The sequence below is a fragment of the Montipora capricornis genome, chromosome 3 (genome assembly GCF_036669925.1).
Source record: "Montipora capricornis isolate CH-2021 chromosome 3, ASM3666992v2, whole genome shotgun sequence".
Lineage (NCBI taxonomy): Eukaryota > Metazoa > Cnidaria > Anthozoa > Scleractinia > Acroporidae > Montipora > Montipora capricornis.
Window position 1 is genome coordinate 55073629 of NC_090885.1, and position 12500 is coordinate 55086128.

At 38.9% G+C, this 12500-nt stretch overlaps 2 protein-coding genes across 6 annotated transcripts in view; one reads left to right on the forward strand and one right to left on the reverse strand.

Annotated features, from left to right (window-relative positions):
- Positions 1-10651, forward strand: part of LOC138043433 (F-box/WD repeat-containing protein 4-like) — a 35137-nt gene extending 24486 nt beyond the window's left edge. Inside the window, exon 11 of one of the 5 annotated variants that reach the window (XR_011131257.1) lies at positions 8790-10651. Coding sequence is in view for 2 of the 5 variants with exons in the window: in XM_068889695.1 (XP_068745796.1) it covers positions 8790-8802 (13 nt within the window). In the remaining 3 variants the exon portion in view is untranslated. Of the gene's footprint in view, positions 70-3347; positions 3367-8789 lie in introns of those variants that run through there. The other 4 variants (XR_011131258.1, XM_068889696.1, XM_068889695.1 and 1 more) reach the window with 4 other exon arrangements.
- On the reverse strand, positions 1789-11293 carry LOC138043432 (uncharacterized). Its single transcript, XM_068889694.1, has 2 exons — positions 10665-11293; positions 1789-4965 (listed from the first exon to the last, which is right to left on the reverse strand). Exons 1-2 carry the CDS (start codon positions 11287-11289, stop codon positions 3335-3337), a joined length of 2256 nt encoding a protein of 751 aa, XP_068745795.1. The 5' UTR covers positions 11290-11293; the 3' UTR covers positions 1789-3334.
- Positions 11294-12500: the final 1207 nt, after the last annotated feature.

Genomic DNA, 12500 nt, shown 5'->3' on the forward strand with positions numbered 1-12500 from the left:
GCTAATATTGAGGTCGTGCTATTGCGGCAAAACCTGTAAATAAAGATTACTCTGAATGTACTTTTAAAAGACAGTGTTCATAATCACTTTGTACTTGAGTTATAAATTAATTTTGGTTAAATTATTATTGACTTGGGAAGTAACTTTTCACTGCCAGTTGGCTTCTTTTCAAGTTTACAAGTTACTGTACATGAACTTGAACAGACAAGTGGTAATACAATACATGTAATGTCTGTCAAAAGTTCTGTTAAACCCAGCTTGCTTTGTTTCCCTGTTTTGTTGTTTTGTAACGCCCAACTTTGTGTTCTTTTGGGTCGCCAAATGGACTATCTAGTAGAACGTTGGTTACCCTAAGGCAATAAAAAATATAAGAAAACAGATAAGGGTTAAAGCTGGTGTCTCCACTTAGTCACTTAGGGTTTCTGAAAAGCACTAATTGAAAACACTAATGTACATAGTGCTAACGGTTTATCATGTGCTAACATCTTACCTGGTCATTTTTGTTACCTGGGAGAGATGCTTGCAGCAGGTGGTTGGTATATAAAGGCGCCCGCAAACGAGGAAACAAAATTAAACGAGCAAAAATGTTTCCCTGTTTGCGGCCCCAGTAAATATTTCTTGCAGAAGCAAAAATGTTTCTGAGTTATTTTGTTCAGAAGCATTTTGCTTCCTCTGCGAATGTTTTCTTGTTTGTGCACTGAGGCAACATTTCGAGAAACAATGTTTCTGCAACAATATTTTCTCGTTTGTGGGCGCCTTAAGGAATGCAAAACTGGGGGGCTAGTACTTAAACACGGAATGCTGGAATGATGGAATGCCGGAACGGCGGAATACTTAAACACGGAACGCCGGAATAGTTAAACACGGAACGCTGGAATAGTTCCGGCATTCCAGCATTCCGTGTTTAAGTACTAGCCGAACTGGGGATTTCACTCTCTTACCAGATGGATATAAAATGGCTCAAATTATGTACTTGGTTTATAATTTTTCAAAGTTTTGATCTTTTCTTTGTTTCAGATTATAATAATGCATATCAGATAAAAGAAAAATTGAGCTGTAACAGATACATCAGTGATAACAAATCAAAATGAGTATCTTGATAAATGTTTTCCTTTCCAGTAAAGGTGGTGAAGCCTCACTTGAATAATCTGAAGAACTTCAGATTGTAAACTCCTGCATGAAATACTTAGATAAAGGTACAAATACACCATGTTTGAAGACCTTGAAATATGAAGAGAGCTTGGGGTTTCCACAGTGACAACCTCGATATAAAAAACTGCACCAGATACCTTTTTCTTTTAACAGTCTGAGGATTCCGTCCTGCTGAGATTCATCAGAAAAAAAAATCAAGATACAATAATTCATGACATATGAGTGGGATTTATGTTGTCTCTCGTTGTAAATATTACAATGACTTTCCAATGTCAGAAATGATTGTCACCCAAATCTTATTTACATACTTGAACTTAGTGGTTTTTGTGTCATGCATGCCAGAATAAATTAAAGGACACCCAATTTAATTAGCCTTGCTGAGCACACAATTAGACAAACTTGGACAGACATTGACTGGTCCAGAAGATTGCAGAAGCCCCATGCCTCCATGGTACTGGAAAGTAAACATCACTTAACACTGGTGAATGGAGGCCAAAGCGCTGCCTCCTAACAATGTAATTCTCTTATGGAACAAGGACAAACTTGTATGGTTATTCATGTTGCATGATACTTGACAAATATTTTTTTTACTTTTACATTCAGATTTTAAAAAGTAATCTTACAATAGGTAATAATAATTATTATTGTTTTTTGGTGCACTCTATGATATTTAATATTATTTTAATAGTGTTTCCAAAGGGTCTTGATATCAGCAGGCAAGTCAGAAATTTAAAGAAAACGACAAAACTTTTGAAATTACAAGACATGTTTCGACAGAAACTTCTGTCATCTTCAGGAGACTGTTTCCACATTTTAGATCACGCCTCTACGACTTTTCAACTCAAGACAAGAGGCTTTTCATATTCAAAGAGAACAACCTTCTCTTAATCAACAGCTGCATCACGTAAATCTAAAACTATCCTTTTAATTCTCACATTGTCACGTTTTATGTACATTCTGTTGTTACTGGCATAATTAGCACTTTTTCCTACTCATAAATTCAACTTAACGCTTTGTACATTAATCAACTGAAGATGACAGAAGTTTCTGTCGAAACATGTCTTGTAATTTCAAAAGTTTTGTCGTTTTCTTTAAATTTATGTTTAATAATAATAATAATGAATAGTAATAACAAAAATTTATTTGTTGTTTTATTTCAAAATTTAGGAGACATTATTACTTTCATTAAAAGTGAGAGTACTTTGTTTACTTTTTTTTATTTTACAATGTAGTATTAATTTTCTGAACATCTGTAGTTAAGGATTGAGTGGTTGGATAAAAATTTGAAAAACGTCAAATTTGGACATGGGTGTTTTTAAAAGCAACACCACAAATTTTAACATGTGCTGTTCATGCAAAAGTGTTTTTGATGTCTCCTCCTTGGGATGTCAAATGTTCACTAACAAGTTATTTAAACCGAATTTTAACCAACAAGACAATAAAAAATAACGCGACACTGCCTCCAAAACAAGTTGTCATATTTTCCTATAAAACCAAGTTGCTTAACCTATTGACTCCAGGGAGTGTGACTTAACAGCTTTTACTCTGTCTTAAACGCCAGATGATTTTACATGCCAACTGGGGGCGTCCTAGGGCATTTGAGGTGTCAATGGGTTAACCAGACAAACACTATGTTATAGAGTGTTTTCACGTGACGTCACGGTGGTCATGTTGGTGTACCTAAACAATGGAACAGCGGTGATGTTGGTGTACCCAACTAATCCACCGGGAATTGACCTCTATTATCACGCAAATGTTTTCTTTTATTTCGGGGAAAAAAAAAACATGTTTACTGATCACATGAGTGAAAACTCTCTATAATATTACTTTTAAGACAGTCTAACCCATGGAGTATAACAATGCATTAACGTTAAAAAACAACAACGACGTTTAGACCGTTCAACGGTCATTTTCAAGTTGAACGATAAGGTTTTAATATATGCTTATATATATCTTAGAAATGCGCATGCGTTCTGTACGTCCTATCGTGTGATTGGTAGTGTGCTTACCACATGCTAAGAGCAGCAACAATTTGTGACGTTTTTGCTCTGAGAGAGACAAAATGGTGACTTCGATGTGTCTTGATACTGTACCAATTACTCTCAAGGCAGTAATGCCAATATTGCAAATCTTTTGTACAGCTATGAAGTATATGTTTTTATGTACATGCATCTGTATTCTCTTAAACCTTCCAGTTAAATGTACCAGGAGACTCTGGGCTTCCTGGAAGCCGGAACTGTGAATGATACTCCGGAGGAATATTAAGGTAGTTGATTTTTATTACCGGGTTGTATTTCCGAGCCTTTTCATAAAAACCTTTGATTCGCTCCTTTGTCGACTTCCTGATTAACAATAATTCTGAGTGAATGTAGCCAAGCAGACGATATTGATTAGCCAGGTGGGATTTGAAATCTTCGTTTGTCAATTGTATTGCCTTGTCTACATACTCTTCAGCCTCCTTGAGATACCCTACAAGAGATTTCCTTTTTGATACTACGAGTGATTTTCCTTTTTTCTTAGCATCTTCTTCTGTTTCAGACTCTTCTGATCTTGTACTTAACTTGTATAGGTTGAGTTTGCAGTTTGCAAAGTGGTATGCCACATATCCATGGTTTTGAGTGATTTCACCCATTGCCTGAAAAAGCTTATGGGCATTTTGCAGTGCTGTAATATCTCTCTGCATACACAGGTCAACTGCCTTTGTAACAACAGCGTGCAGATCATCATATCTTGCATCCTCTTCTACCAGTCTTTCTACAATCTTGACACCCTTTGAAATATCTTCAATTTTTTCCTCTGTACACCATTGGCAGAGTTCTGTAATCAAGGGAATGCATCGCTGAAGTTTTTCTGTAATGAAGCACTGGTATGGTTTTATATTGGGGTGCTCCATGTCATTGTCATGCAGTGCAATCAGTTTAGAGAGCAACATCTCAGATCCAAAAAGAGAATGTTCAGCCATGTCTAGATGTTCATCTAGGAAGCTTTTAAGAGACTTAATTGCATCATGTTTGTCTCCCTTGGTGCTGAGGTAGTTGACATCGCGCAAAATTGAGTAAGCGATGTATTTTGGGTGGCCAGGAAGGCGTACACGGAAGTATGATGAGTCAAAGTGGAAAGATGGTTGAGGATTCTTGTTCTTTTTCATTGTTCTGTAAATTGTTCGCACTCCAGTGAACCTCCCTTCAGCCAACTTCCTGTCTTTAAGAAATTCCGCAATCCTCCTGTTTCGAGAAGGCACAGGGGGTACCTCTCCGCCCTCTGAAAAGTCGTCTGATTTCAAGCTTGGATCTGGGCCTGGGTAGCTGATGACGTCAATATGACCTGGCTTTATGTGAATCTTTATTGGGCTATTGTCGCACTCTTCATATCCCCTGTGATGAAATGCATTAACAACAGCTTCCCGAAGGGCACCTGTGGGATAGGCCACAAACTCGTGACGGGCTTCTTCTTTTGTTTTATGGAGAATGAAGTTCAAGGTGTCCTCAATTTGTTGGTCAATTGGTCCGGTCATCACTTTTTCCTCAGAATCATCATCATGGGTATATATTGCAATTTCCGTTTTTGCCCCAGTGAAAAAATCATGAGGGGCTGAATGGAAAAAGAGGAGGGCCACATTTCTTGGGACAAAAACTGGGACGAGCTCATTGCCAACTCTTTTGTCTCCAATGTTCCTTACAAGTTTTAACCTGCCGTAGAAGTAAATAGGGAGCTTGTCTTCGTTTCCTTCTAGAAGTTGGCTTTTCACACCATTTAAGAACTTTTTAACAAGGTCGAAATGGATATCATCCTCAGACATCTGCCTGCCGGATCCTGTTAACAAAAAAGAAAGAGACATGAGCCTAGTACTTATGTTTGCAAAATGATTCCTAAGTTAATATGATTTTCATAAAAGCTAGACCTTGATTTATTGATGCTTACTTTTTTATTGACACTTTCGTCATGGCAACAAAACTACTCCCCTGAGTTGTTTGAAGCAAGAACAGGGCTCGCATAGGTAGAATATCATGACCACTTATGAATTTTTGATTACATTTAACTCAAGACTAAATGAGACTTTATTCAGTAATTTTGACTTTGCAGGCATGTTTGTGACTGGCATTTTGAAGGCAACAATAAAGTGATTAAAGTAGTTCAGAGAGTCGTGCTGGGCTAATTGTATAAATAGTGGTATGACTCAGGATTCAGATGATGAAGTGAAGCCTATAGCCAAAGTGTGGGGGTTTCCTTCCTATTTTGGCCTGAATATTGTACAAGGTTGTACAAATTACAATGAGAAATTAGGCACCCCTCCCCTAAGATTGATGAGGCATCTCTGCCCGAGATGATGCTTGCCATTTTTCATCACAGAAATTTGGAGAAGGGTGGGCTTAGTATTTCATTTTAAAATAATGTCCAAGATTCAATCCTGATAGAAGAAAGAGATAAATTAGACCTGTCCTTTCCCAAAAATAAACAGCAAATGTGTGCACAAGGTAATTCCAACCATTTCCCCATTGAAACCAGGTTCTTAAGGAGGTGGCTCGTAACTACCAAACCGTTGCTATGAACCCTTCAAATAGTCATTTCTATAGTCTCTTTAACTCTACAGTTATCCTTTTTTGCCAAGTGTTCTATTTAACATTTCTTTGTCTGGTTCGACTCACAACCGTATTTGGTAAATTACTTGACCAAAACAGAGAATGCCAAAAAACACAGTGAGTTTAACTATGTTTTTCACAAATTTTTAACACAACAGAATGAGAACATTCTAACACAAAATCTGTAGCATGCATTTTAAAAGAGATTATTTCTCAAAAGGTTATGACGTCATAAGGCCCTCGTCTTTCATTTCCTGAGTGTTTTTACATGTTTTACACTAAACGGACAGCAGGGGACTGGGACTAGTTGCGCATGCGCCTTCTGGTTGAAGTAATGTCAGATTTACTTCAAGGAACAACCCATGCAACCTTTTTGTAGGGCTCTTGACTAAAAATCTTCCTTCAATAGCAACCACTGTCTTTCTGTAGGTAAGAGCCACCCACCTTAAGTGTTCATCATTTTATAGTCTTCACGTAGAAGTTGGGAATGCCAAGCTGTAAGTCGTTTGAGGAAGGTCAGAGGGGAAGTGCACCAGGAAAGAGGCAACTTTTTTCGTGCATCAAAAGATATGGAGAAATACAACTAAACTGTGACCTTCGGGAAAAGTAGGCTTGTACTGATTTTGATTTTGAATGTGGCCTTTTATCGTCCAAGAAATCTTTACCCTACTTATCTCGTTAACTTGTTTGCCATGTGCACATTTTAAAATAAATTCATGTTCCCAGAAGGATGTTACTATGTCTGGTAAGAGGGAACCAGTGAGTCTGGAAAGCTTTGCTTTCCTATCAGATAATGTAAGAACTTTTAATAAATCCACTCTCTGTTCTTATGCGGATTACCACTGTAAACTCGTTTCCACTCCGGTTCCCCGTTCCTGGTTCCTAGTTTTAGTAGCAACTGTGCGAGAAGAGTTCTTTTGTTCGCCGTTGTCAAAGCAATTTGGTGACTTGATGACTGAGATAGGAGGCATTGAGGCCCAGTGGTTAGGGCGCTTGTCTTAAGATCACGCTCTGACCACTGGCTGGAGCCCATGACTAGGAGCCTCAATATGCACTATGTCCTTGAGTCAACCTCTGTTCGTATCTTTCTGTTTTTAGAATTAACCCTTCAGCAGGAGACTCACATTTACATTAATTGACATCACTTTGCACAATTTGTATACATTGTGCTATTTTTGTCTTTGTTTGACAATAACTTTATTCTGATTGGCCGAAGAACTTGTAGCATTTTAAAAATAGAAAGGTATTCGCAAAGGTTGATTCAAAAGGCTTGTATGGGAGAGGCAAGCTCCTACTCATGGTCTCCTGCCACTAAGGTGAATTTGTTCCCAGTAGTCCCTGGTTCAGCTTCTCAGCTGCACTTTTAAATAGCCAACTGGTTTGCCTCAGGCCTCTTGGGATTCTTAACAGTTGTTGTTGAATGTTCTGTACTGTCGTGATTGTGTTTCATGGGCCCTGAAAAGCCCCTATGGGGAGTGGTCAATTAAGCATGTATTGTATTGTATCAGGAGGTCATGACCTTGAAGCGTTTAACTGACCGTGCACCAGTGGCTCAGTTGGTTGAACATTGGGCTGTCGTGAGGAAGGTCGCAGGCTCAAACCCCGGGCGGATCAACACTCAGGATCTTAAAATAACTGAGGAGAAAGTGCTGCCTTTGTGATTACATCTGCAAATAGTTAGACTTTCCAAGTCTTCTCGGATAAGGACTATAAACCATAAGCCCTGTCTCACAAATACCTTCTATGTCCATAAGTTCCCTGTGGGACGTTAAAGAATCCACACACTATTCGATAAGGGTAAGGGATGTAGTCCCCGGTGTTGTGGCTGTCCTGTTCGCTCCAGCAGAAGTGGCCGGCTTGGCAATGATGTGTCTAAAAAAGCTTACGTTGTATGAGGCCACCTAAGCAGAAACAGCCATAAGCCAAAAAGGGACTTGGCTGAGTGCTGGAACATGTAGATGTAGATGTACAACTCAGGTTCAGAGCTGGGGTTTTTTGAGTTTAAAAATTTCCTTATTTGGATGTAATGTACCTCATGCTTTTTCCTGCGCATGCAGCTTTGATCTTGTTTTTGTGCATATTTGGGCATAAAATTGGTGTCCTAAAATTCCCAGCTTTGTTCCAAGGAAAAGAGTTGCAGTCACAGGCTTCAAGGTCATGTGCTTCTGATTGTATATTATCCCAACAAAGCATGCATGTTACTTTTACATTCCAAAAAAGCCATTTTTCGTTTTCAACAAGCTGGCCAAACATGTTCCTTAACACTTTTAAAGTCAAAATGAAAGGTCAAACAGTTCTCAACGCTTTGACAAAGTGGGAGAACGAGAAAATCAAAAGTAAAACAAGCACCTTCTCGGGAGATTTCGCAAAATGCAAAATAATGCTAGAGAAATATCTGCTCTCAGGACAATTAAAACAGGTTTTTCACAGCATGGAAGGTACAAATCAACTATTGAATTCGTGGAAAATACAGGAAATAAACACTTCTAAAATTATTTTCTTTGTTAATTTTTGCTTTTCAGATTCAAACCCCTTCTTTTAAGGCCCTGTTTACAAGCAGGTAGGGTAACCCTAGTGCTAGGGTTACCCTAGGACTCACACACTTCTTCTTTTTTTTCATCGACATGTTTACAAGGCAGCTAGGGTTACCCTGGCGTTAGGGTAACCCTATCTGAGTGCAAGGGTCACCCTAGCTCTAGGGTAACCCTAGCTGCCTTGTAAATGCTCTGCTAGGGACAAGTTGCCTACCCTGGACAACTTTTTAGCGGTTTCCATTGTGTTTGCGATTCTAGCAGTTACCAAACACACAAAGTTGTCCCAGGTGGTAGGGTAACCCTACCCGGCTGTGAAATTTTGCTTGTAAACCATCCTTGAACCTCTTGCAAGGGTAACCCTAGTAGTAAGGTTACCCTGCCTCCTTATAAACAGGGCCTAAAGTAATGCAAGCTTTATTGTAAAGTTAACATAATTTCCTCCAGGCTGGTTGTAGAACTGGAGGTTCCCTTCGTAAGTGTGAAAATTTATCATTGCTGTTTTTGTTTTTTTCTTTGTTTGCAGTTACTCTCATTAAATAAACAGTGTATTTTACCCTCACTACGGGGCACGAGTTACAAAAGGAAACCTAGTTAATTTCTCTTAAAGTTTACCCTGTAAAGATTTACCAGTATGGGTACCGATAAAATAAAGCTTATTTTTGTGTGTCAACTTTTGGATTATGGCCCTTACCATGGCAACATCACATCTTATGAAAGGCAGATATATTCTTATTTTTGACCTAAATTCCTTAATATGTATACTTTTCTTTGGTGAATTATTTTTGTTCTTTGCCACAATATGGAAATGACATTGCCTGACATTATAAAGAGGTAAAAAGTCAAGGTTGTCCAGACGGTTTTGCCACTATTCTGTAAGTTGTCATTTTTCTAAACATATTCAATTTCTAAACATATTCGATTAGTATTTGATAGGAACTGTATGTGGTTAGAACTGGGCCAATTTTAAGAAAATTTTACCGAAGGGAACATGAGAAAATTAGCAGTTAATTTTACAGATTTGGTCACGCTAACGTCACAAAAATCAGAAAAAAACGCACGATTCTGGCTTTACTTGCCATACTAGTGCCCTGCTTGCGTGCGGCCCTAAAACTCTAGGGAGCCTCCTTGAGGCGGGGGTTCACCTGAAAGCCATTTTCACGCCGCTTAAAATCGGTTTAATGGAAATATCTCGTTCGCTTTTCAAGCAATACAAAAACCCTATGCTCATTTCACAAATCAATGTTTTGGGGTGTTTTGTGGCAAAATGTTTGTGGTGATTTTTAGGTATATTTGAGAGGAGATAGTTTTTCTCAAAAGAGAAGTAAAATTTGGAGAAATAAGAAATAGTTCAGATTTGATGTAGTTTAAAAATTATAATTTGAATATGGACACCCAAACAGTCCCCTACCAACCTGGTGTTCCGTTAGGTTGGGGGCAACTGTCTGTTGGTGTCCCAAAAGTTCTTTCCTTCGTCCCTTCTATTCATTCAAATTCACGTGTACCCCCACCTTAAGTTAAATAATTATGCGCGCGACTAAATTACATTAAACGATTGTAACTTACTAATTGCGTAAATCAAAGGATTATTAGTCGCCACTTTTCTACCAGGATAAAGGAACACACGGAAAGCGATAAAAACTCGCATATTTTTAAGCATTTCAACACATCTCCTTTATGTAAAAACAAATACTCCCCTTCGTGCTTTAGTATTCTGGATTCTGCCAGCAAGCTTTTTATATAAATAAGATCAAACCGGAACTTAACAAACAATTGCAGCATTACAACACTTTTCTCACGTTTTAGTTTACGCCTTGATGTTTGGTGTCACGCTGTAAATAGTACCCGCTTTTGTATTACGTCATGTAATAATTTTTTCATCTACCCCGTAGACTTTATAACTGGTCACACTTAGGAACTCATTAAACTGATGATGGCATAAGCATGCCGAAACATGTCTTTGAAAAAAGTTGTCTGTTTCCTACAGTATTATTAGTAATGTAAGTAAAAAGCAATATATGGGAAGAATCAATTTACCTTAGCACTTAAAGCGGGTGGTTTTATTGCATGAACACATTCTGTTCCATACAGGAGTAGAACGTGGGAAAAGCCTAAAAGATTTCTGTTCGGGAAGTGAGTTGGTTAAATTTCATGAGAGCGTCGACTTTAAGACTGAGAACGACAAGTGCATTAATTACTTGTGAGTATATCTCGGGTAATTCTCATTCTCGCAAGATTCCTTCCAAGAGCGCATTCGAGAGAGATTCCATTCTAACATTCCTGATGAAAGATTCGTAGCCTTCTAGGGATGAGGCTGGGAGCTGCTCGTTTAAATGCGAATACTCTTTACTAACATAATTACCTGAGTGTAAAATTACCTAAAATTACCTAACATAATTACCTGTGTCGAGTGCCCGCCTATCGTCAAACGGGATTTTGCGGTGCAAGGAAAGCAGTGTTCGCTCTTCCTCTGTAGTCGCCTTTTTAGTTTCTGTCGCCCGTCTGATGTAGTAGCGGTTTACTCCTTTTTCGCTCTCTTTACAGGTATGGGGCCTGTCATCGGAGGCAGTGATCCAGATAACTAGCACATGCTTTCTTACTCCTTGAAATTCAATGACTTCTGGTGACAGAATAGGGAAGTATTCCGGCTTGATGTTCGCTCTGCATGCTCCCATAATCTCCTTCTGAATCCTCTCTAAATCTTTCGGATGAACACCAGCGGGTGGAAGAATTATCTGTCGGTCATCTGCGTGAGCTTCCCAATTTTCCTTTTCTTCAACGCCGATAATAATATATCCGCCATTGTCATTATAAAAGTCATTGGCGAAGGCGCAAATGGTATGAATTATTTGCCAATAAGTTCCCCCTTCTCTTTTCCCGTGCCATGCTTTTTTAAATTCCACTTTCTGTTTTTCTACACCTTGCAGAGACAAGAGATCGTCTACGTTGATTAAAAGACTAGAACAACTCCCCGCCATCATTTCCTCACTCGATGTATTATTTAAAGACTCTCCCGCCGCATACATTTCAACAGGCGACGCTCGTCACATGACCAAGACATTATTTGGTGTCACGCGATATCTTGTCTACCAAAGGATTTCTCCAGAAACCATCAAAATGAGAGTTTTTATACTCAAAACTGATAAATTACTTTTGCTCGATCGTGCTGGGCAACCTTGGTGCCGGTGTCTGATTCCAGAGGTTCTAACATTTGCAGTTTTGTAAACGATAGCGTGACTGCCTTAATTTTCAGAACCCGGAAGTTGGGAAAAATGACGAGATCATGTATCAATTCCTTCTGAAATATTCAGGATTGATCAGAATGTACATTCACTCCACAATTTAAATACACTATTAGGTGAGGGTGGCAAAGGACGGGGGTATCTATAATGCATCACGCTGATTTTTTGTCGGCCATCACGCATGACGGAAAAAACATGTAAAAGGAACATTTAAAATGTACATCATGTATATGTAAAAAATAAGGCTTAGCCGCAGTAACCTGAAATCCATTGAATGAATTAACGGTAATATACTGTATCCAGCGCCCCCTTTCCTCAATTAGATATCAACATTTTCAGTAATTGTACTCAAGTGAGGCGTAACTCAGATAATTCATAATCAAAGCTATAGTTGAGCCTGGGTAGGCGATCGGTTGCGCTGCTAAGGTCAGGTGGAGCAAAATGGAAAAACGCATTGAACGTATTCACTTTATCAATAGGGGTACTGGCCTGCACCATTTCATGCCTACCCCAGGAATTCTAGCAGTTTTGATAATTGCTTTCTGAATAAGAACAAAATTTACAATCCATTCGACCAGTATTCAATTACTTGTTTTCGATGATGGCAGGAGACTGGAAAAGAGCTGTCCGAGCTAGTAGGACCATACAACCAGAAAATGGTGTTACAGCTACCAATTTGAAATGTCTGTCCGTCTCGTTTCACAGATCATGTCAAAGAAACTTGACCTATCACGGAAATCTACAGGGTAAATCGCGCGTCACGCGTTTACGAAATAAGAGATCACGCATCTCTCGCCTAATTTGGGTCCGATAACGCATCACGCTAATAACTTTGGGGCTACCACGTGTCACGGAAACCCCCTTTGCCACCCTCTTTGGCCAAGTATTGGAAATGGAGATTATCAGCTTAGGTTATGATCCTGATTTAACACCAAGTTCTTATGACCAGCCAAGGAAGAAATCTATCGAAGTAGTTAGGAGAATGAACTTTTAGG